Source organism: Pygoscelis adeliae, unplaced genomic scaffold (assembly GCF_000699105.1).
Source record: "Pygoscelis adeliae isolate BGI_AS28 unplaced genomic scaffold, ASM69910v1 Scaffold521, whole genome shotgun sequence".
Classification (NCBI taxonomy): Eukaryota; Metazoa; Chordata; class Aves; order Sphenisciformes; family Spheniscidae; genus Pygoscelis; species Pygoscelis adeliae.
In genome coordinates this window covers 270,562-294,389 of record NW_008824067.1, presented here as the reverse complement: position 1 = coordinate 294,389, position 23,828 = coordinate 270,562, and the positions used below count along the sequence as shown (strand labels likewise).

Below are 23,828 nucleotides of genomic sequence, written 5' to 3'. Positions count from 1 at the left end.
AATGAAGTGCAGCCCTGCTCCAGCTAGCATTTTTCTGCTCCGCTGTGAGGATCTGCCAATCTCCATCTAGCTGTTACGCTGCATACCGCACCGGGTTTCCTGACTAAGCCTTGTCTGTAAGGAGAAGGCAAGGGGTGGCTCCGGTGATCTGGCAACACAGTGCCAAATGCCATCAGTTCACAGTCCTGGAAGGGTTCCACAGCAGACAAGTGCCACTGGGGAGCCCTGAAATAAATGGCAGGAAGCAAGCTAGGTAGGCAAAGGGAGAGATCCTAAAACACAGAGGATGAGGGACAAGAGAGGAAGGACAGAAAGGTCTCCAGGGCTTACAGAAGCCATTTGATGTGCCTGGTGTGTTGATGTGCATGGAAGGAGATGTAATCCTGTTTTTGCCTCCCATCACACCTCCAAATGACAGGGGACAACGGCAACTCCCTGCCTGCATCCAAGCTCTTTTCAACCACTGGGCAAAGGAAGGGCAGACAGATCTGAGCCCTGGACAAAGGAACAAACCAGTCTACATGACCTCTGCCTGTACAGTGCAAAACCAGTAAGGACACAGTATGCAATGACGTCTCAGCCCTACCTTGTTGGAGAAGCAGTGACAACGTACCGTATCTCACCAGCCTGAGTCCAGTCACAGTGCAGAAGAGGGATTAGATTTCCTAAAGTCACTCAAAACAATTTTCTTAGGGTAACTGTTTGCAAAGTTAGGATGTTTTAACCATTGGCATTTGGAATTGAAACGAACTCTTAGAAATTTCCCTTTCCCAACAGGAGAGGCAACTGTTTTCTTTCTGGTTTAGTGGGTGGATACACCAAAATGCAAAGAAGTGGAGGGATCTCAAAGTAGCTTAGTGTAAAAGGAAAAAGCCATAAAACCTAAAAGTGTGTCCTGCTGGAAGGAAACATGTTGAAGACTGCAGTAATTATAACCTATGAGACACAACCACCCCCCCCACACACACATATTTGAAGAGGCCACAGTCCAGCCCTCCATGTTGGGGACTTCCACCCATTTCAAAGGGAGGTCTGCAGCGGGTCTGACTGGCTCGGACTCCCACCCCAGACATTTCCCCAGGTTGAAGATCCACTTACCTGCCTGGTTTGTGGTTACATTTACAGACACAAACTGCCGGGCTCCGAGGTTCTGGTCGGACACTCCATTCACTGCCTCAATTTCAAAGGTATAGTTTGTATGAGCAAGCAGATCCACCATCATGACAGAGGTGTTTTTCAGGCCGGTTTGCTGGGGGAGGTACCTGACATGACCGCCACACGCCTCACACAGACCTGAGTGTGAGCTGCACTTCTTGCATGCAATATAATAAGACACATCTTTCCTTCCACCAGTATCAGCAGGGGGAATCCATTCCAGAAAGACACTAGTCTCGTTAACATTTGAGATGGCACTCCGAGGAGCAGAGGGGGGTCCTGGTTTGTAAAGTGAGAAAAACACATGGTAAAAACAGTATTATCAGTCATCCTGCTCTCTGCTACTCTCTAGGCTGAAAAGAGATGCCCTGTTGCTCATGTGCCAGAAAGTGCATGGGGACCATTTGCAGCAGCACCCAAAGAACTGGGAAAATGGGGATTTGTTTTGAGCACTCCCACCTCACCTCAAGGGGTCTGTGTTGGGATGCAGCCACCTGCACAGGAGGACAAGACACGGGGCTGGCTCAAACCCAACAGGAGGAGCACTCTACCCCAGGGCATTGCCTCTGGTGCTCTCCTTGCTCTTCCTGTGAAGGGAGCTGCAAATCTTCGCTCTGTCCAAGTCACTTGGCTTCACCAGGGGCAAGATTCCCCCTCCTCACCCCACTGCCCCTATATTACTAGCCCTAAGTCCTAAAAAGAGACACGCACTGGGGTATTCACACTACTTAGGTACTCAACTCAGACGCCGAATCTTTCCTCTGCGTGCACCCGCCTCTCCCCATCAGCTATTTGGCAACAGTGAAACCTAAGCTTGGGCATCCAAATCACACCTAAGTGAGATGCTCAATGTAGCCCAAAGCAGATGGTGATCTACACGGGCCACTGGAAACATGGCCATATCCGGCTACTCAACAGCAGCCTTCTTGGTCCCTGCCAAGCTCTAGCACGGTTGGTTAGCTACACCGTGCTTGCTTATTTTGCCAAGCCTCCCTGATCAGGATGCCAGTGTGGTGCTGGCAAGGCTATCCAAGGAGGAACAGCTGCCACAGAGATACCAGAGCTCCTGCAAAAGGTGAGCTGTTTTCCTTCATCCTGCTGGGAAAGGCCACAGCTGGGCAAGCAAAGCCCACTTCAAGACACCTTCAAGACTGCTTACTTGCAGAAGGTGCTGCAAGCTTTTTGTTTTTAACAGACTTGTATTGGAGATGAAGGGCAAGCTGCAGATGCAGCCCTGAAGACAATGTGAAAGGACAAGCAGGAATCTCATACAAGAGATCTACAGGTTTTATACTCAGGGAATGCTAATGAACGAGGAAGAAAAGGGAAATTTATCAAAGCAAGCCAGGATGGATTTTAGTCACGGCACCACCAGAAGCTATACAGCAAAGACTGGGATTTTTCCAAGGGAGGTAGAGGAGGGAAGGCAACACACTCCTTTCTGGTTTGAATGAAGCTGTCAAAGCGCATGAGCAGTTCCTTGAAAAGAGCGCAACAAGTAACTTCACCAGCTAGAAATCCATACAAATTTAACAGCCTGCCTTTGGCCGTCATCTTCTCGTTTTGTTGTGATAATTAAACTTGATTCGTTATTTAAAACAGGCAGTGTTGTAAGAACAAAATTACCTTATAAACCAGAAGTATTTTCCTCTATTTCCCTTTCCTATTCCCCTTTTTAAGTCTATAAAATTGGTAACTGATAAAACACTGTCATGATTTCAACTCAAACTGTTTTGATTCAATGCAAAACTCGCTGCCAGAGGAAATAAATAATCCTGATTTTTTTTTTCTTCGGGACCCAGCACTATTTAGCTAATGACACCAAGGTACAGCCCAAGTCAGGACTATTTTCTGCACTATCATATTCATACTGATGTAATGGAAATGATGAAATTCATCACTGGAGCTGTGTGGAGTTATATATATATATATTGCACTCAGGGGTTTTTTGTATGTTTTTTACCGGTGAAATTGCTCTATTTTTTTTCCACTGGATGAGTGCCCTTTTACTGCTACCAGTACTCTAGGAAAAAATAAAGAACTCAGGCACAAGAAACACTTACTGGACAATGTGTCTTTAACAGGGAATAAATTATTACTTTTGTAAAGTCACCAGAGGTTTTTACTTGCTTTGTACAGAAGTGTCAGCTGCTCTTCTTCAAGGCTTAAAAACATCAACTTCAGTGGAACTGCTTTGAAGCTAGCGGGACTTCATAACCTATAAAATTAGCATTCTCACAGGGGCTCGGAGAAAGGTCTTTAGTAGTCTACAGATATCTAACAAGACCTACTTGAAGAATCCTGAAACCGCACTTGGGTAAAACTTTGATAAATCACAGCTGGGAGAACAAGACGGTGTTCTACCTTCAGAAGAGGGGGGCCCTAGGTCTGCAAAGAAGGTCTGTTTTAATTTCCAACCTCCTTTTGTCAATGACAAAGATATTAGTTTACTGATTTTTTAAATATATTTATGCATTTTTAATTTGCTACTTTATACCCTAAGCAGGTAAGATTCACCCCTTCTGCACCACAATTTACTGACCAGAGGCAAATACTTTCTGAAGACAAAAATATTGGTATTTTTCTTGATGAACAGCAAACCTGTTGTTTGCTGATGCACGTATTTTAAAAACATAACCTGAGAGAGAAATTGCCCTCGAGATACAAATATATATACACACTCAAAGTTAACTGTAAACTTTTTGTGAGTAGAATATTACACTAAATACTATAAAATCTTCAGTTTGTCTCATGTGTCATACTATTAAAAATATTTCCCCAACATGCTCTGAACAGCAATAGGGTTACTTGTCAGACATAAGAGGGGGAAAAAAAGGGTGTAACTTTATGTTTTCATTTTAGAGATGTTGTGCAAGGAACTGAAGCTACGATTACTTAGTTAAGAAGAAATAAAGCGCAATTACTTCCTGGAAGACACAAAATAATATTAAGAGGATTCTCAAATGCCCATCAGGACCAAACTTTTTTTTTTGTCTGAGGGCAGTAATTATTTCAGAGTGCATCACAGCACTATTAATTTCAAAACTACCAATCATTACTTATAAAACATGCTTAAGGAACTGGAAAAAATAAATAAAAATGTATTTGCCCCCCACTGCACTTATCTGAAGAGTTGACAGTGGTGTAGCAGTTAGTTTTCTTTAGTGATGCTGGTGGTGGTGGGGAGACTCAAGCAGCTTGGGACTGAAAAGCACTCATTTTAAATTAGGAAAATGTGATTTTATAGCCATACTGACTGGCAAGGGGACTTTGCAGGTGTAGAGCTGAAAACAGACATTGATGTATTCTCTAAAATTAACTAGATTTCAAATTGAGGGAATCCTATGAATATTAACTTCTGCGGTAATAAATAATAAAAACATACAAAAAACTTGCAATATTTTCCTATCAGTCATGACTCAAGTCTGTCTCACTTGTGTTTCAGTTCACAATGAGATGTTCCCTTCCAGATCTAATTGGACTGGTTTAAAACGTTAGTGTCGCTACCTACTCTTTACTGTCCCTGCCAAAATTTACTACCCCTGCAGCTGAGCTGGGGTAGCAGATGGGCCCTCCTCATCACCTTCAGCACAAATATAGCTGATTAGGACAAAATCCCAAGAAAGGATGTGTAGGGCAAGCGAGGGTGACTGAAGCACATGGAGAAGGCTCAGATGATCCACTTTGCTTTTGGGGTAGTAAGCGTGAATGCCAGCAGAGATGCTGCAACATCCTCAACTGCTGCACCGGGGTTTGCAGTGGGCAACAGAAGCTGAGCAGTGCCTCCGTCAGCATTAAACCTCTCATCTGCTCCAGAAGCACTCAGTACCCTGCCAAGCCAAATCCTAATACAGCTTCAGGCACCATGCCTGTACTTTAAACTAGCTTCTAGTAAGCTTTCAAAACAAAAAAAACCCAAAACAAAACCACCCAAACATTAAAAACCACAAACAAACCTAAAAAAACCCACAAAAACAAATAAGCATAAAAAACCCGAACAAACATAAAAAGAAATCCCATGGTATTTGCAGAATCAGAAATTACAGCCTTTACCTACAGGATTCAAATTACACCAGAAACCTGGGGGAGACGGGCACTCGGATTTCGTTTCTTTTTAACATGAGCTGGACGCCAAGCTTGCTTGTGCCTCTCTGAAAATCCTGCCCTATGCTCAGGTCACAGGCACGCATAAACCTTTTCCTCGGGGATGGCTGCTCCTTCCCTGTGCTAATTCACCAGCAGGACAGACTGGATGCATACCCCTCCATCCTGAGAAGGGACAGAGAGCAACACCACCGATGGTGGGCAGGAGGCACTGTGGACACCGGCAGTCTGGCATAACTCTGTATCAGTCCCTGGCTTTGGTTCTGCCTGCACAGAAAAGCCGATTTTATGTGCGTTTCCGGAGCTCAGAGTACTCCTCTCCCTTCCCACTTCCCAATACCACGCTGGACCTCATCTCATTTATTTATGTTTTTTTAAGTCAGGCCAAGGAGCAAAATGGATATCAAGAAGCCCTAGTATCAAAGTTTTTCATGCTGTAACCCACCCTAGCTACCACTCCAAGACACTGGCATATCTACTTAATAAACTGAGAAGTGCTTGCATGACTCACCCCCCCAGACCACTTTGATCCTACAGCACCACCTACTGCCATGCTGCCTAGGGCTGTCTTCTCCTTCCCTGCAGCACACCTTCCGACAGCCACGTGCTTCATGCTCCTTTGGCTGGTAAAAAGCAAATGCAGAGTTCAAGGGCCCCGATTCTGCTCCGAGTGCCTGCTGCGGGCAAACAGAGACCTGCCAAGGGCAATTTCCTTTGCGAGAGCGTCTCTCCAACAGAAACAGACTTTTTCTTTCTCTTTTTGAAGTGCAAACTTGGGAAGCTAGGAAGGGCATCTGTATTAACTGGGATGAAGGCACAAAAAGCCCGCATGATGCAAGGAAACAGTATGGAAGTCACCTCTGCACCATTGCGCAGTGGCTCTGAGCGTGCACGGACTCATAAACCTTCTTTTTCCTCCATTGCTTAAGTTTCTTGGAAGCTCTACTTGCTCCTGCCCCAGTAGTTCAGCTCCTCTTCAGTCCTTTTTAACCACTTTTGCACCGCAAAAATCACATTCAGAGCATGAGAGACCCAGGCTCAGCAAAAACCTGTGGTCTGTGCTACACTCGGTGGGACTAGCTGGGAGAATGCAAATTGTGGCCCTAAGTATCTGAAACAAACCGAACAAGAAATTTTCAAGGTACAGCTGACAGGATACCTCACAGATGGCAGGAAAAGGGCAAAATTAGTGATTCTGATTCCACTGACTCCACCCTGGACTCCAAATACCCCAGTTTGCTTGTTATGCCACCCTCCCCTTATACCAAGGGGATAAACTCTACATTTTTGCTGCAGATTTGGAGAAGCAGTTTCCATTGCGGAGTTTTGAGGCTACCCTGAAGAATGACCATCTCCAGGCGGCTTAGAAAGGTAGGGCTCTCTCCCTGCTTGTTTACTGAAAACGAGCTAAGAGATGATACTAAGCAGGACCATGTAGACTGTATCCATGCCTACTGCTGACAAGCGCTACCCATCGTTTCCTCCGCGTGCATGCCCCACACCGGTACCCATGCACGCACCGATGCGATGTCTGAACTCTATGCTGCTGGCTGAGTCCGCCCACAAGCAGACAGCAAGAGATGGAGCATTCATTCGTTGCAAAAATGTTTCCTGGGTTTAATGCCAGCTTTGAAAAGGCTTTGAAAAGTCTGTTCTCATGTAACTGAGGGTACGGTGGACAAAGCCAGGGATGTTACAAGTGTGTCAATACTAGTTCAGACTCCAGCCCAGAGCCTGTAAAATCACATTAATTAGGATCATAATGTCTAGTCACAGTACAGGAACAGCTCGAAAGGATTAAAAACAACCCTATAAGCACATGCTTACTTGTACAGGCCATTGTAGGTGGGTCTGATTCCTTCCTAAAATAGTGTTCTTCACACAGGCAAGATGTGGATGCTTCATCAAGCGTGTAGCTGTGAGGGGGACATTTGCTGCAGGATGGACTGTGGGGTGAAGCTTTGAAGAACCCAGGTCTGCATACTGTGAAAAGAAGAACCACAGGCTAAGCTCTCCCATCATAAAATTAGTCTCTTCACATTTCCTTTTAAAAAAAAACCATACCTTCAGCTAGAAAACAGACAAACACTCACGAGCTATTTGGTTTGCATATTTTAAAACAGTCTATGCCACTAACAGACAATGTATACTTAAATATCTGCATGAAAAGAGAAAGAGAAGCTGTTGATTTTTTTTTCCCCCTAGCATCTGCCTTTGCTTGGTATTTATTTTCCTTGTTGAATGCGTTAGAAGTAACATCTTTTGGGCTGTGCTTTAGAAAACATTATTGTGTTTGGGGTTTTTTTTCATTCAGTCTTAGAAAAAACAGGTAAAATACATCTCATGGTTTTCGTTTAAGATGTTCTACACCCAGAAAACAATGTCTCGGCAAACAAATAGCAACATGGTGGTGGAGGGGATCTCAAGATCGACAGCTTTAAGACATTGTGATAAGGCTACTTCCCTAGGGTCTTTTCCCCTGCAAACCTATGATGAATTTTAAAGTGTTCCATATAAGACAGACTGCTCTGGGTATAGCCTGAATGAGGCATGCTCGTCATACAACATATTTCTGCCAGCTCCAATATATATGCATGATGAGGCACAAAGACTTGATACAAGAACTATTTTTGTTCTCACAAATATAATATATGGCTAAAGGTAGCTTGGGATTTTTTTTTTTCTTTTTGTAAAATAATTTGAGGTGAATACAGTAATATCTTGTTTCCAGCCTCCTGAAACAAGTGCTCTTTCATGTAAGCAAAGCACTCTGTACTTCACCTCCATGCGCACACTCAGCCAGGAGCAGTGACAGCCACAGATTTGCACGTATCCACCCCGGCTTTAGGAAAAAAACATCTGGCCCTGTAATCGTACCATTATATGTAGAATTACAAACCCACTGTTAGCAAAAGGAGGAAAACTTTATTTTCTGTTTGTCTCAAAAAGCAGAGACACGGAGACATGTTAAAGCAACTCCAAAGTGCTGCTACTTTTTTTCCTTCAGAGATGCTCTAAAATAATTCTGCCCAGTATGATATCAATGATGCACAGGTCTGCTATCAGACTTACAGAAGTTACCTGGAAATCCCAGAGCCTTTCCATCTGCATTCAAACTTCCCCAGTTGTAATTAGCTTGCAAAGAAAATGAGCTCACAGCAAAAGCATTAATATTGTCCCACCAGGAATGTCCTAGACAATCACAGCACGAAGGTCACGTACTAAAATTCATCCAAGCATGACAGAATTCTTCTTCACAGTAGATAAAGTATAGGTTTTTACTAATGATCCCTTTTCCTCTGATGGACCAACTAGGACAACTGCCTCTAAAGTTGGCTCTGCTTCCTGCAGTACCAGAGAAACTCTCTCGACATCTTCCCTTTTATGTCACTAGCTTCTTCACCAAAGGTAAGACATTTGCACATCAACTCCAAACTCCTAGAGCCAACCAGTAAGTCTTTGCTGATGAAGATCACTCATGCATCAAAAGGGGTGTGATCCAAGAGCATCCAGTAGACCTCCCCCAGGCCCCACCTCCAGTCTTGCCTAGACCACGAGGCTCTCACAGCAAGCACCATGCAACCCTGAAGCAGTTCCCAAGCCCACCACGGGCAGCCGGGTCTCCATCATGCATCTGCAGACTATCCATCCTACTCTAGGGGATGCTCCTCTCCAGTATCCCTGCTGACGTCCCCAAACCAGGCACCCTCCCACACCCTCCCCCAGCTCCCTTTTCTTCCTGCAAGACAGGCAGAGAACAACTAGTAGGACTGGAGAGGTTTACAGGTTTTAAAAACCCAATTTCCAAAATTGCTCATCATCCAACTAGAGCTCCATACCTAGGCTGTGAGCTCTGCAGGACGCAGTTCATCTGCTTTGTGTCCATACACCAGGACTGGTGAAGAGACCTAGGGCTAAATTTATTCTTGATGGCTGTTAGCGGACTTGCCACAAGCTGCCCTCATGCTTTATGGCACATTCCTCAGTTTCTAGCAGAGAGTTAAGTTCTTTTATTTACTTCACAGCCACCTTCAAATGCTGCCCTACCTACAGCAAGGACTTTTTATACAATCTCTGCAGAGTCTTCTGGGAGAGGAGACCACCAAACAGCTCCTATCTAGCCTACAATTTGTATTTCAAAGCCAAATCAAACTCACTTGCACATGCAGACAATAGAGATGGGGAAATGAAAGCACAAAAACGTGCAACATATAACGAGGGCAGCCCATGTCTAGTGCGTACTCGATGTAATTAGCCTTCAAAAAAGGACCTGAATTTATCTCATTATGTCCCATCAAGACAGACAGAAAATCATTATGGCACAAGAGTTTACTGTGCCTCTATTTTGTGCAAAGCAGCAAATGCAAAATAAGTCCAGTTTTCCTTGACAGATTTTCAACAAGGTGCAGCTTGTTAATGACAGTATGATACGTAGCTCAGCTCAAAGGGAATGTTTGGTTTTCATGAGTAAGTATGGAGCCAACAGATGTACAATGCCAATAACCCATGTTTTAATGATGGATGTGAAATGAAACGGAACTGGACCAATTTTTGTATAATCTGCAGGCCCCCATGGGTCAGGCAAGTCCCTTCTCTATGCAAAAGGTATAAGGAGGAACATTTAAGAGCATTAAATTACACTGAAGACTTCAACATGAGTCCTCATAACAAACAGCCAGCAGAGTAGTGTGCTGTCATATCTAAGTGAAATACTCTTGTGTTGGTTAGAAAGGAAGAATTCAGGGACAGGAGATGGGATATGCAAAAAAGGGAGGACAGAAAATAAAAATAAATGCAAGAATTACCACAATGAGTGGTGGCATGCCAAGTCCACACCCCTGCAGCAGATGCTTTGGGGAGGACAGAGGGAGATTTGCAGGGTTCCCCCAGCACAGCCTTCCAGCCTCTCGTGACCAGTGGCTTGAGGACCACTCCTGATGGAAACCACACTTGCACTACCATGCTCGGGAGCAGAAGCAGCCATAACCGCATGGGTGTTTCAGGCATAACTAGTATCTATTATAACGCTTTGTCTGTACCCTTTCCTATGTTTGCTTTGTACACAACACAAAGAAGAGGACAGCTGGTGAGGTGGTTCAAGCAGCAATCCTCTAATAAACAGAGATGCTGTGGTGAAATGGATGCTGTTAGATGAAAGCTGACCCAGGAACATCTTATGCCTCTACACTGCAGAGCAGCTATCACGATAGCCGGATGGGCACAGCCTTGGCTGAGCTCAACAGCCAAAAGCAGGGGCTGGTACCATGTCATTTTTCTGCCACTGGTGGTAACATCTCAGATATTTCGGAAATTGGATTCAGGGCAGAACAGGGCCACAAACAGCCTACATCTTACCTTGCACGTACCTTGGGGTTTGTTCTTTATCTTACTATTCCTCTTCTGACAGTCAACCTTACAATCTCCTCATGAAGTATACATGACTTTATTTAAAATTACATGGGTGTCTGCAGTTTAATTTCTAATTAAATCTTATTTTAGACATCTTATATTTTTATCTCAGTATTTCTAACTCAACTCTTGAAAGGATATGTAGAACTAGCACAGTACAGTCATGCACGTAATGGTACTATCTCTCTTTTCAAGGGGGTGGGAAAAGGAGGAGAAATAAGATAAGCCTAAGACTCCCCACAATCTGCTGCAAGCCAGCTGAAAAGAAATGAAATAAAGTTTTAAGATATTGATGAGAACTGCTTCTTTCTTCCTAACATTAAAACTGATAACTCCTTAACTGATTAACAGCCACTGATGTGTGAAAATAGTCTTTAAATGAAATTGGTTGCTAGGAAAAAGAAAAAGAGAGTATTTTTAGACATAGCAAATATGCCATAAACAACCTGCTGGTGTTAGGTACAAGTGGGATGTGTTTCTGTTAGTAGCATATCCATTATTAGCAAATTAATTTCACTCTTTCTATTTTTAGTAGCAACCATAAAATGTTGCAGGCACAGAGCATTAACGTCTGTGCAGCCTTTTGCTTGCGCACTTCAGGATGGGCCAGAAAGAGATGGCTGCAATGAAGGACGGCAGCAAGAGCCTCTTGGGACAGCAACGGTGTGAGCTGATCCCTTAAATCGGCAGCAATCGGATTAGAAACTGGCTTCGTAGCTTGCAGATGGGAGCCCACAAAAGCCATGCTGACAGAAGCTGGCTCTTGGAACATGGGTGGATGGAGGAGGAATCACTGGTCCTCTTACAACAGAAAACTGGCCTCTTCAAACAATGTGCTGAACTTTATGTGCTGTATCAGTACTAGAAACAGTGAGTACCAGGGGGGCGGGGAGGCAGGCAGAACAAACCGATAACATCAAACAGCTGGGACTACTTGACAGATTATTATCGGCAAGCCTTAACATCAAACGATTTGCAGCTGCATCCCTGTAACCATCCCTGACCTTCAGCTGAAGACTGCATCCAACAGGTAGGGCTCCTCTCTCCAGCCACCCCATGCCTTCAATGCACACTGGCCCCAGGCAACAAGTGCTGGAAGCAATGACCACCTCCGAGGTTCTCCATATCCACAGGCACATACATGGCCATGTTGGTAAAACCACTCAATTAATATTAGTGGGAATTTCAGTTTTGTCCCTGAAGAGAGAAAAGCTAGGAAACACAACCCTATAAGCCTTGAAACCCCAGGAGATATGAAAAAGGTCCAACCTATTACTCCCTTCGCACTCTCGTGATTCCGGGAGGATAAGCTCACAGTACTTAAGTGCTTAGGATCAGCAAAGCGACCTTTCACATATCCCAGAAAATAAAGCTCAAACAGGAATTACAGTGTCTCCCTTGCAGAGCACCAAATTAGTCTCCACAGTAATCAGAAACCGCAAGTCTAACTCATAAGGCAGTGCGGCTAATCCATAAATAAAGCTAACGGACAAAATCTAACAAAAATTAATGAGGATAAGGATGCCTAGTCTAGAGAGAGGTTGCTTTTAGAAGCAACCACAGCATAAAACTCTCTGCCCCATGGACAGACTCATAATCCACACCAAGCCGGCTCTCAGCTGAAACACAAGCAGGACATGTTGCATGTGTGTATGTTCAGCAGAAAGGAGAGCAGGTCTGTAGCTCATCAACTCTGCCTTCACTAGCACATCGCTCCAGTGCAAGAAATATGCCTCGAGGGTTGAAGGATTTGAGCAAAAACAGGCTACAAACAAACCAACCACTGTTCTAGTCTCCAGAGCTGCCATGCCTTGAAGCATTTGCACCGAGGGGGCTGTTGCCTCTTAGATGCATCCAAAACCTAAAGAAGGGTTTAGTGAGGTATGGTTTTCACAATGTGGAATCAATTAAACTGCTGAGTGGCTCCAAGCCCCAGCTTGTACTCCTGACATGCACTTTTACTTACAAGAAAAAACAAAACAAAAAACACAGCCAACTGTCTTCATGTCTCCCAACCAATATAAACAGATGATCTCCATGCTCTTCTAAAAAGTATTTCAAGAACTACAGCAACCCACCATCGAGCATCATCCTGCAGAATTTACAAGCAGGCTCCCAAGAGCTAATCCTGCCCTCCCTAACAGCTCTCCTTGAACTGCAGGCTGACACTGAAATTGCTGCCAAAACTATAAAGCTATAGAAAAATGTGTAAAATGGCTTGACTATATCTCCTTTAGGGTTGGTCTCTCTATCTGCAATAGTGATATGTTGCTTCCTGCAGCATGCCTTGGGGATTTGAAGGGAATTAAATACCCACTAATAAAACACTGTAATTCGAAGCTGCTGGTTTGCCTGAATCCAGTGGACTTGTCAGCATCCTTCGGCAACTCCAGCACACAATGGTGCAGCCCAAGACCTGCTAAAGGTCCTTTTAAATGGGTTCCTGGAGCCTGCTGGATAAGTGGGGCATCTGAGGACTTTGTACCTTGAAAAAAGAGACTCGGTCCCTTACCTTGGATGTAAGCCGATTCATGCATCTCAAGTGGGATATACTCTTTTAAGCTTTTTTTTTGGTCTAAGAAAACATTGTGTCTTTTGATGCTGTTCTGTCCAACCCTACACTAACTCAGGCTGAATTACCTCCACTCCGCATTGAAATCAGCTCTAGCTCTGAATACCAAAACAACCTTGAAAACCAGAATATAAATAAATTAGTACTTTCAGTTCCTCCCTTTGAAATACCACTTTTTCTACCACGTGACTCACTAAATTGTCACACGGTAATTTATGACATGACCGTAGCTGCTGGAAAACTAAGAATTAACTGCCACTAATGACATTAATGTGTTTCTTCTAAACGGTATAAAACTTCATCACATGGCATCGCTCTGAAAAATTCATCAAATTCCCAAGTCAGCTACGTTTGCAAGCCATAAAAATACCTAGAACACAATGCATTTGAAAATGCTCATGACTACATTAAGATCTTAATGGGCTATATTTCTGCACATCCTGACTTTGCTCTAAAGAATATTTTGAAGCAATCAATGAGGCAAAACCTGAGTCAAGCCTAAACTCCCAGCAGTGTGATGGAGGAGCGGAGAAGGAAATTTATCCTGGCATATATGCAAACCCACGCTATCATTTGGGTTTGATTTTGCAGAAGGAAAGCAAGCTACAGAAAATAAATGCTCTTAGGGGAAACTGAAGATTTTTCAGAAGCACTCAGCACTGTGTGAGCATGCTCCCACTGGCTGCATCGACAGCAGGGCTAGCTGGGCATGCTTTGGTTTTGTGGGTGGTTTTTTTATCCCCTCCAAACTTTCCTGTCCAAAAGTCCTGGGAGAAACTGGTACATTTCTAGAGAAAGCACTGCTTGGGATGAAGTGTAATTTCCAAGCAAACCCAAAATTTCTGAGACCAGCAGCTGCATGCTCTTGCAAGTGTGTACAAGGGCTCCTTCAGCTCTCAGCCCAAGTGGCACCTGCGGTCCCCCTCACTCTCTCGTTACAAGGGACAGATCCAGGTTGGTCTCACTGAGCCCCAACTACCTGGCTTACAATAAAAAAAGGCAGTCCACATCCTGTTGCCACAGCCTCTCTCCCTATAACAGCTATAAAATATCTATCTCCGTAAATCTCTATGTCTATAAAAATCTATGTATCTTTTCTTTGTTCTCCAACGTGTGGGATGAAGATGAGCTTAAGTTATGCTTAAATTACTGTCTTTTTGGTTTTTTTTTTTAATGAAGACAAACTGAAATCATTTTACTCCCTTATACAGAGGAAGTGATGATTTACAACACTGCACCTAAGGTAAAAAATACTATTTAAGACACAGAAGGCAGCAGAGACACATTTGTTTCTGCATGCTCGTAAACATAACTTGAGATGCCTGGCTCTGCATATAATCCAAGAGGCACAAGAGTCTGTTTTGGGTGTTTCTGCACACAAAGACATGCACCCCGGGTTATCCTTTGTTACATGAATGGTAACTTAAACATTCAAGCTGCATTGCGTGCTAAGTGAGGGGAGGATTGATGGACAAGCCACAGAACTCCCTCAAGTTCGATAGTGGCATTGACTGAATAGCAATAACAAGCATCATCTCTAATGGCAATGGGGGAAAACAGGATCAAACTTGAAAATGATGCTGCCAAAACCCCACTATGTCCATCTGTGTATGCGTATTGCAGACAGTAATGCAAAGACCAGTTGGTAAAATCTCCTGGAAAACAGGGTTCTTCAAAGCTGCATGTTTGCTGGCACAATACTACAATAAAAGGGTTTTAGTCTCCTGGTTCAGTCTGCCATAGGGATCTGGAGCCCAGCCAGCAAAAAAAGAAAGATTCTCTAATTATGCTGTGGTTTGGACAATTGCAGCCCATTGTGGTTAAGAAATATGACGTTTGGGAGGATTTATTTTGATGATTTATGTCATGTGTGTTTACTCTACCAACATTTCAAGGTTTTAGCTTGAACTAATAGACTGTACATACGCAAGAAGTAAAGAGAAGTAAAAATGCTTAAAATATTTCCTTCTGGTTGGCTCTACCTTGCGCAACTTCATTTGTGTAGACAAGATTTCTAGGTGGTATAAAATCAGCCTTTCCTCCACTGACTATTTTGGTCCAAAATAGGCAGCATCCCACAAACCTACAGTGATGCTAACACCTACACAAAAGGATCCTTTCAAACCCTGCCTCAAATGTTTAAGGGCTTGTTTGCTTCCAGCTTTATGATCATCTGTCTCAGGAGGTAAATTTGGTAGGACTGGCTACAAACAATTTATTTTGAAGTTGTTCCTCTGTAATTTATGGCTGAACATATGTCACTTCAGACACATCTATACAAATTCCATCAGAGGGCAACGGAGATGGATCTTTTACAGTCCTTCTGACCAAAAAAAGATAGGAAGGATTTATCCAGAGTTGCCTGGACTAAGTGTGCTAAATGGGTTTACATACACAAAAGTGGCTCTGGGGAAGTGGGGTTTTTTTGCAAATTTAAGATACAGGCGATGCTAGCCAATTCTGCAGTGGGCAGGCAGCTTAGAGGCACACAGAAGGAAACGTCGATGTGTCTCTTGGGGAACATCTCCCTTCAGTCACGCCTCCTTCCACAGAAGCTTGTAGGTTTTTGCATTGGAGCACACTGGTTGGAGTTATAGATGCAGGTCTCACCGAGCCAAATTCTGCCCTGATATGCATACCATGAGATGCTTTGGCTTTGGTTAGGAGGCAACAAATCAAAGGGTATGTGCAAGAAGGATGCGGCAAGTATTAATACCCTGAGAAATTTAACGAGGAAAGCTGAGCAAGCTCCACACACACAAAGTGCAGAAACATCAAGCAGTTATCCCATCACATGCAGATACAGCACTTCATGATTTCACTTTAATTAACCAGACATCAAAATACTAACGTTATTTGTTAAGTTGACTAAACTACTCCTTTGAGTCAGATGAACACTGCACCACTTCACATTTCATCTGTCTTGCCAAGTAACTCCATCGAACAGCTCCTCTTTAGGAACGAGTTCAAAGGGCAACCTGAGGCATTGCCAACTCTTCCCATGTTGGCCTGACAATATTGGGAGCTTTTCTTTGAGCTCCAATCCTGCAGCCCTGCAACAACAAGAGAATTTTTTTCAGTACAATCTCTCCCATTTCTGGAGGAAAACTTGCTGCGTGCGAACAAACGTGCTCAAACCCAATAAAAATCAATACAACTTGACACTTCAAACCTCTTGATTTTGGAGCCAATCCCAATACTATTTGGGCAGGCGGCCTCATGGCTTTTAGATGCCGGAGTTGGACCGTCCTTGCCATGAACTAGCTAGAACTGCTGTGAATCCAGACCAGACAGCAAAACACCAAAACCCCAGTGAAAAAAAATACGCAGTTATATCCCAAGAAGATATTTTGTCAGACTATAAACAGTACTTTTCTGAGACAAAAGCATCCTGCTCTTAAGGAGGGAGATGTCCTGCTAGTGTCCCTGTCCACTGCCTCTTCTCATGGGCTTTCTTCTTGCCCCCAAAATGGCTGTTCAGCCTATGCAACTGCTCCAGAAATTCAGATGTGAAGCAAAAAGTAAAGCAAAGCAAACATTGCCTTCCCTCTTGCTACGTGAAGCCTCACCACAACCTCCTTCCTGCCAAATCCATTTCCCCATACCATAAAGCACTAGCCCGAAGCACGCTTTGCAGCAGCGATGCTGGCCATTCTCACAGGCTTTTTATTTAAGGTTTTGAGCTGCCAAAGCTTGATTTATGGAGATTTAATTCTCAGACTATTATAAGGGGATACTGTCGCTCACGTGTAGCTTAGCTGGCTCTCCAGCTACACCCAAAGAAATAAGCATTGCCTACATGAGCCTGTTTGCCCTGGAAACCCAGCACTATCTTTATTTGCAATTTCTGCTGCATCTCCGCACCCTTGCATCACATCAACTTGAACAGTCTCCCTAAGGCAGTTTGGGAAAAAAACCCAACACTTCTGCTTTACAGAAACCATTCACATTTGACTTGTTCAAGGGAAGACTGGAAGACAACAAGAGGGGAGAAAGGGGAGCAGCTGGTGTGGGCACAGACCATTGCACCCTGCGTTTGCAATACCTACGCCTCGCAAGAAAAGACCGCAATCTGCTCGTCTTATGTCTCATACACAACTGCCCCCAACAGTTTGCCATCCCACAGCTCCTCTTCCACACCTTGTTTTCAAAGCCTTGTCAAGTATTGTGGCATCTATCCTGTGATACCTAGCGGGCGAGGGTGGCACGGGAGGATGCTGCTTGTCTCTCAGCAGCCCTCAAATGTAGAGACTGCAGGAGAATCTGAAGAATCAGTCTTGTCATGAAAAAAAAAAAAAAAATAGAGAAAAGAGGTTTCTAGCCTCTTTGAGAAGAAAGCCTGAAAATGCAAACACCAACAGCTCAACCAGAAGAAGGCAAATGTAAAAAGCCCATTAAAAAATGTAAAAATGTAAAACTTATTCTTTTATTTGAAGTGGTACACTTTGCACTGAAAGACCAAATGGGAGTTTCCTGACTCAAGTAGGGACTGGTAATATTTTCCTCCCTGTCATCTCTTGGCGTCCCAAATATGCAGCATCTATTCCATACAGATGCACTTCTGGATGCTGGTTTCTTTTCAGATCCACTAGAAGGCAGCTAGGAACTTCTGAGGCTCTGACACTTAGCCCAAATACCATTCACAATTTATTTTTTTTAAAAGTTGTACAAGTGGCAAAAACACAAGGTTCATTATTCTGCACAGAAATTCTCTCGTCATCCAGCCAAATTTAAAAATAAATAGTTGCAATTAAATGTGTCGTTAGATTATTTATGTAGATGCATTCAATTTGCAGAAAGCTGCTATAAAATATTCCCCTTCAATACAAGGGAAATTTATTACACTTTCACTGCAGACTTTCTTCTCCCTGCTCAAATCTATGTTCCTCCCTGCCTATTTTTTTCCCCCGTGTTACTTAACACATCAACTTCCAGCCACTGTTTCTGCTACCTTTGTCTTGAAGGAATGAGAGATGTAATCCAAATCCAAATGTTTCTTGATTATTTGTGAATGAGGCTGCTGAATGATTACTAGACAGATAATTCCAGTATTTCCCTTGCAATCGAGGACCTCTCCTCATCTCTGCATTTTGCTCTTACAGCTTCTAGGTAAGTGATAGGCACTGAGGCTGCCCAAGGCTTCAGAGTGCATATTAATTCTGCCAGGAACTCCAGACACTCTGAAGAATTGCTAATTTAACAACAGACTGTGAAATTATTTTTTCTTTCTTTATTAATTGCTGTGCTACTTGAAAGCGACCACTGCCCCAACTGTCTTTCGGCGTGAAGAACAGGGGGCATTTCATCCTGCCAGGAAATAATTGAAAGCTTTCTCCCCAGCAGTCCCTATATTCATAACCACATATAAATGTGTGAAACAAGTGCTAATAAAAATAGGTTAACTTGCTGCAGGTGTTCCTCTGTCAATTTATCCAGGTGATATTAGCAAAATCTGACAGGGAAGCACAGTGATATATTTCACTTGTGCCTTGACATTTTGATTCTGTTTGTTAGGGTGTATGTGCAGGGATCTGGCTTTTTCTCCAAGACCTCTGTAGCTGTCAGTCTGTGCAAACAGGATTTGACAAGATGTCCATTTAGCAGGACGGGAGGGCAAGAAAAAAAAAAAAAGGAGAGAGCTGGAAAGACCAGGTATCTGTGTAAAGCTGCACTGCAGTGCAAAAATGGATGCTCTTCACATACCGAGCAACCTGAAAACAAGATCAGCTTGATATGCAGGATCTGAGGCAGTTCGCATCCTTTAATCAATAGTTCCTTCAAGAAAGGTGGCCAAGAATAATATAAATACAAGGCAGAGGAGAAAGAGGACAAAAGGCCAGCATTGGAGAAGGCATCAGGATCACTGTACACTCATCCACAGGAAGATTTTTGGCTGGTCTTATTTCTTTTTTAAAAGGAGAGAAGAAAAAAAAGAAAGCTCTCCTTCGCTCCTGAGAAATTACATTTAAGAAGAAATCTAGATAGGAAGTTTTGCTTTCCAAGGCTGCCCTTTTTCAGCCTGAGGAAAGAAGCAGAAGGTGATGAAGCTGTCTCTTCCAGGAATAACGTAGGAACATGCTCTGCTTATGGAGTCCCGAATTTAGAAGCCTTCATCTTGTCTCTCCCTGCAAAGAACTTTGGACCAGAAGCACGCAGATAGGTTACAATGAAATACAGTAAGAATTAGCTACAAAGATGAAACAACATAAAATAAAGATAGCATTTAAAAAAGACAGTAATCAGAGTTTAGAGATTTATGGTAACTGGCTAGTAAATGAAGGTAATGAATGGATTCTGATCATCTGGGCGATTCCTGCATCTCTGCAAGACTGTCTTCAAGAGGGGGTTAAAAGCAAAAGTGAATGTATAACTCAAGTTAAAATCCAGAACAAAGGTGTTAAGTAGTGGGGTTTTAACCAGACCTTACCTTTCAGCACATGCCAAAGTCACTACCGGGCCTCCACACAGCATCAGCCATACCAGTGCTGCCTACAGGCAGCACAACCAGGGCAAGGGCTTGCCTTCACCTCCTCCGGGATGCATGACACCTGCTCACACCACATCTACACCAGGCTGCAGAGAGGCATCTTCTTCCCACCCTCTCCTTTCAAAGGCCATGCAGCCCAACACACAGTTTTCATGGTCCAAAACAAATGAGAGACCACAACCCTCATCCTGCACCCAGCCACGCCCCAGCTCACATAGGACCACCCAGGTGCTGTTCAAATGCATTGATGGACAAGAGAGCGGGCCATCCCATGGCTATGGGAGGGTATGTTCCACTATCATGCACGCAGATCAAGCGACCTACAGCTCAGTCTGGGAGCGCTACCAAACTGCAAGCCCGAGAGCCGGACCAGACAGCACCAAAGCCACCAAACCTGGTCCCAGCCACCAGGCAGGTCTGTGAATGACCTGCCATCCCAAGAAACAGAAGGCTGGAAAAAAGTTGTGTCAAAAAACATCCAAGACAGACATCCCCGATCAGTTGTGCACCTTCACAGCATTCCTGGACATCACCTCTGGCATAAAGTGATGAAAGGAGACCTCAGCCAAGCAGAGCCAGTCATGTCCTCCTTCCCTTGCTGCTCCACTGAAGTAGAAAATATGTATTATCGAAGCCATAATGTGCTTACAATTATGGCCCCAAACCCAGTAATGTCCACTGACGTAGGTAAATTGCTGACCCCTCTATCACTGTTATTCATGATGCAAAAAAACCTTGGGTTTTCTCTGCAGCTTAATAAAACCTGTGGGGAATTGGCGCAAGGCTTTCATTCATTATAGCTAGCCTTTAATGTTGAAGTCTGGATTTCCTGGAGGGGAACTGAACAGCTTAGAATAATTAGTGATTTACATATAGAGTTGTCAACAAAGATACATGGTATTAAGTTACCAAGATGAAGGATTCCACCTTCTCGGTTGCTACTTTTGATTTTATTTTATTTAAAAATTCTGTATTTTAATTCCGCTCACATTCTGCTATCACTAGTAAAGTGGCCTGAAGCGGACAGCAAGAAGAAAGCACTAAATCGAAGGCTTAAATCACTTCTTCCTCAGTTCCCTGGCAGATTTAAAGAGCAACCTGGCACTAACGCTTTCAAATAATATACTGTTGGACCTGACACAGCAGAGACTCTGCTTCAAATCACACAATAGTCCAGGTGACCGCGCAATTACAATTAACCTCCTGCCCACTGTGCCTAATGACAAATGATCATATGAATGATAGGATCAGGAAAGGACCCAGGTATCAAAAAAAAATTGTTTCTGATTCTTACATATTTAAAAAGCCATTTTCAGTTAGGAAAAATCCAAGGGACACTAATTTCAGTTTTGCATCCAAAAGAAATTAATAACCCTTGCGAACATACATGCAAGCATAAGCACACGCTGTCAGCCTTCTAGCAGCAAGAGGGATGCATGGCAGTCTCCTACCGCCACAGCGCTGTAATCGGAAAAGTACTAATATCCTGTACCGCTATAAATCTCAGCCCAGACCAGAGAACATGAATTTTGTCCGTGCTGGATAAAAAAAGGTAATATAACCTCAAAATAGCATGCAATATTTTTTTGGCACACTTATTGGGCCCATGGGGTTCCCATTACAAGGTCGCTAACTGGGGAGGTATCCTATGTTGTCCCATCAGGTTTTGTGCTTTTTCTGCTTTATGTCCCTCATCTCCTACTTACTCCGTGAGCTCCCTTTACCAAGGAGCATCCTACTCTCTCTGCTCACACAGCATCTTCAGGAGTAAGCAGAGCTATTTTCCAGCCTGCTCCCTTTGCAGAACATGGAAGCACAAAGACCGTGCCAGGAAGAGCCGACGGCACCCGTTTCCTTTCCTGTACCCGGCTCTAAGGGGGGAAGAGTTTATTTGCCCCAAACGCTCTCCTAGTCAGAAATTACTGCCCCTCCAGATCTGCCGGCAGAGCAGTTGGAGTGACCTCTCCTTCACTTGCTTCAGTGAAGCAAGCTCATTAGTGTAAATAATTTGTTACGGTTTTTGCTAATTCACTCATTCTAATCAGCGTCCAGACCCGAAGGGGCAGAAACCTCCAGCTGAGGAGCAGCAGGGCACATGTGTGTGTATGTATATATATATATATTATTTTTTTTTAATATTTATATGTATAGGACATGCTCATGCAAATTCTATTCCCCACTCTTCCTAAATCTGGCATTTTCTAGCATAGATATGTCTCCCAAGAACAACAGAAGCAATATGGACATGTCCACCCAGATGTCACCGCTTGCACCTCAAAGCAGCAAATTACTTGCAGGCACTGCCAAGACCTCTTTTGAAGCAAAGCAAACCTTTACCTCCTACTTGCTCCAGAGTAAAAGGACACAGCACCACCAGACATACATGGGCCATACCCCCAGCCAAGGTTAACGGGCAGCGAGCAGCACTGCGTTTTGGCAGGCCCCTCCTGCAGAGCATGCTATGGCAAGTATTTACCAAGTTGTATGCTGAGCTGTTTTATCATAGGCAATCACAGACATAACACAATTGGGAGATAAGCCCGATAACACAGAACATTATGTATAAGGGTTTCTCCATATATTTATAACACCTATTTCAGCATGAGTTTAGACATAGAGTCTTTTCATATAAAAGAAATAAATACAAATATACTGTATTCTGGCAATTTAGTCTGATGGCTGATTAGGGAAACATTGCTTCATGAATTCTAAGCCATGACATTTCCACTAATCTTCCCATTTCAACAGCAGGAAAAGGAATGGCTTTCATATCTCCATGCTTATCATTTTCAAGCTGAGTACATTATCTGCTAGTCTCTGGATTTACCCGATAGCTCTTAAAAAAACAAAATATACCGCCACGGTCTATGAAACTTATGTGTGGCTCACTCGGAGAGCTGTATGTCATTCTGAAGATGAACAAATGTAGAAACTAGCTCTCATCTTTTTTTAAAGTATGTCAAATAAATAAATAACCAGATCGTTATCTGTTCTTTCCCTTCAATGAGATTGCTGCTTAAAAGGTTATAAACGATGACGTTTTCGCTTTTGTAGAAGGCTATGCATTAAACTTCTCATATTGCCTTGCAGGGATCAAATACAGTCTGTTTGTTGTCAGCTTTAAGCCTGCTCTTCTGCAAAGCCCCTCAATGTAATAGCTACCACCTCCCTATATACCAGTTTGCCCCCGAGACCCTACCTTGCAACCCTTGCAGCATCTTCCCATCCCCACAGATGTTTTAACACCTAAAATGAATAGTCTTGAGTTCCTCAGCTGCAGTTTCCAAGTTACAGATTTAATTTTGTATTACCTTTGGGTTTCTCATGGGTCAGCTCCCCAACCGGTGCGAGCTGTCACCTACAGTCTTACCTGGGGCGTCTCTCCAACCACTGAGCATCAATTGTGATTGCTTGCACACCCCTAGGACACAACCCCTTGAGGTCTTATAGTGGGGTGGGAAGCAGTCTGCTAGAGTGCTGGTTACAAACCGAAATCCTGGTTATTATCATAAAAATACATGTCAGTCCACACACCTTCCCTCACATAATAAATTTATGTAAGTCATAAAATAATTTATCTTCTCCGTATTGATTGACTAGGATACCTCCATACCAACATCAGGACGGTGCAGAAGGGATAACAGAGGTCTCCTCAACCCTCTTTAGATGAGAGAAACAGATTTTAGTCTGCTTTCATTGCCTCTCTTTGTAGCACCCATGTTTTTGTTCACTAAAGGTCTCGCATTTGGACAGACCTGTTGGCTAGCTGAACCGTACACTCACAACAGGATCTCCAAAACACAGTCCTGTAACAGTGCTGTATATTTCATAAGAGCACAGTGAAAAGTCATGGTTTGATGGAGGAAAGACAGGCTTGTTTACAGATACAGGGTTAGCAAAGCTACTGACCATACCATGTTTTGGTGCCGAAATGGACAGTTGATTAACTAAGGCAAGTGTGAACAAAGTAAATGCTGCAAAATACAATGTAAATGTACTTACATTGAACATTCCATTCAGGATTGTATTTTTGAAGCGAACCTCTCAATTATCCCAACTTACCATCCCTCACTACACAATACCAACTGTGCAAAATGGATC

General features: G+C 43.5%; 1 protein-coding gene across 1 annotated transcript in view; it reads right to left on the bottom strand.

Annotated features, from left to right (window-relative positions):
• EPHA5 (EPH receptor A5) overlaps positions 1-23,828 on the bottom strand; it is a 180,906-nt gene that overhangs the window by 84,271 nt on the left and 72,807 nt on the right. Inside the window, exons 3-4 of the mRNA XM_009334131.1 lie at positions 7,087-7,242; positions 1,099-1,434 (exon numbers count right to left, since the gene is read on the bottom strand). Of these exons, the coding sequence (XP_009332406.1) occupies positions 1,099-1,434; positions 7,087-7,242 (492 nt within the window). The remainder of the gene's footprint in view (positions 1-1,098; positions 1,435-7,086; positions 7,243-23,828) is intronic.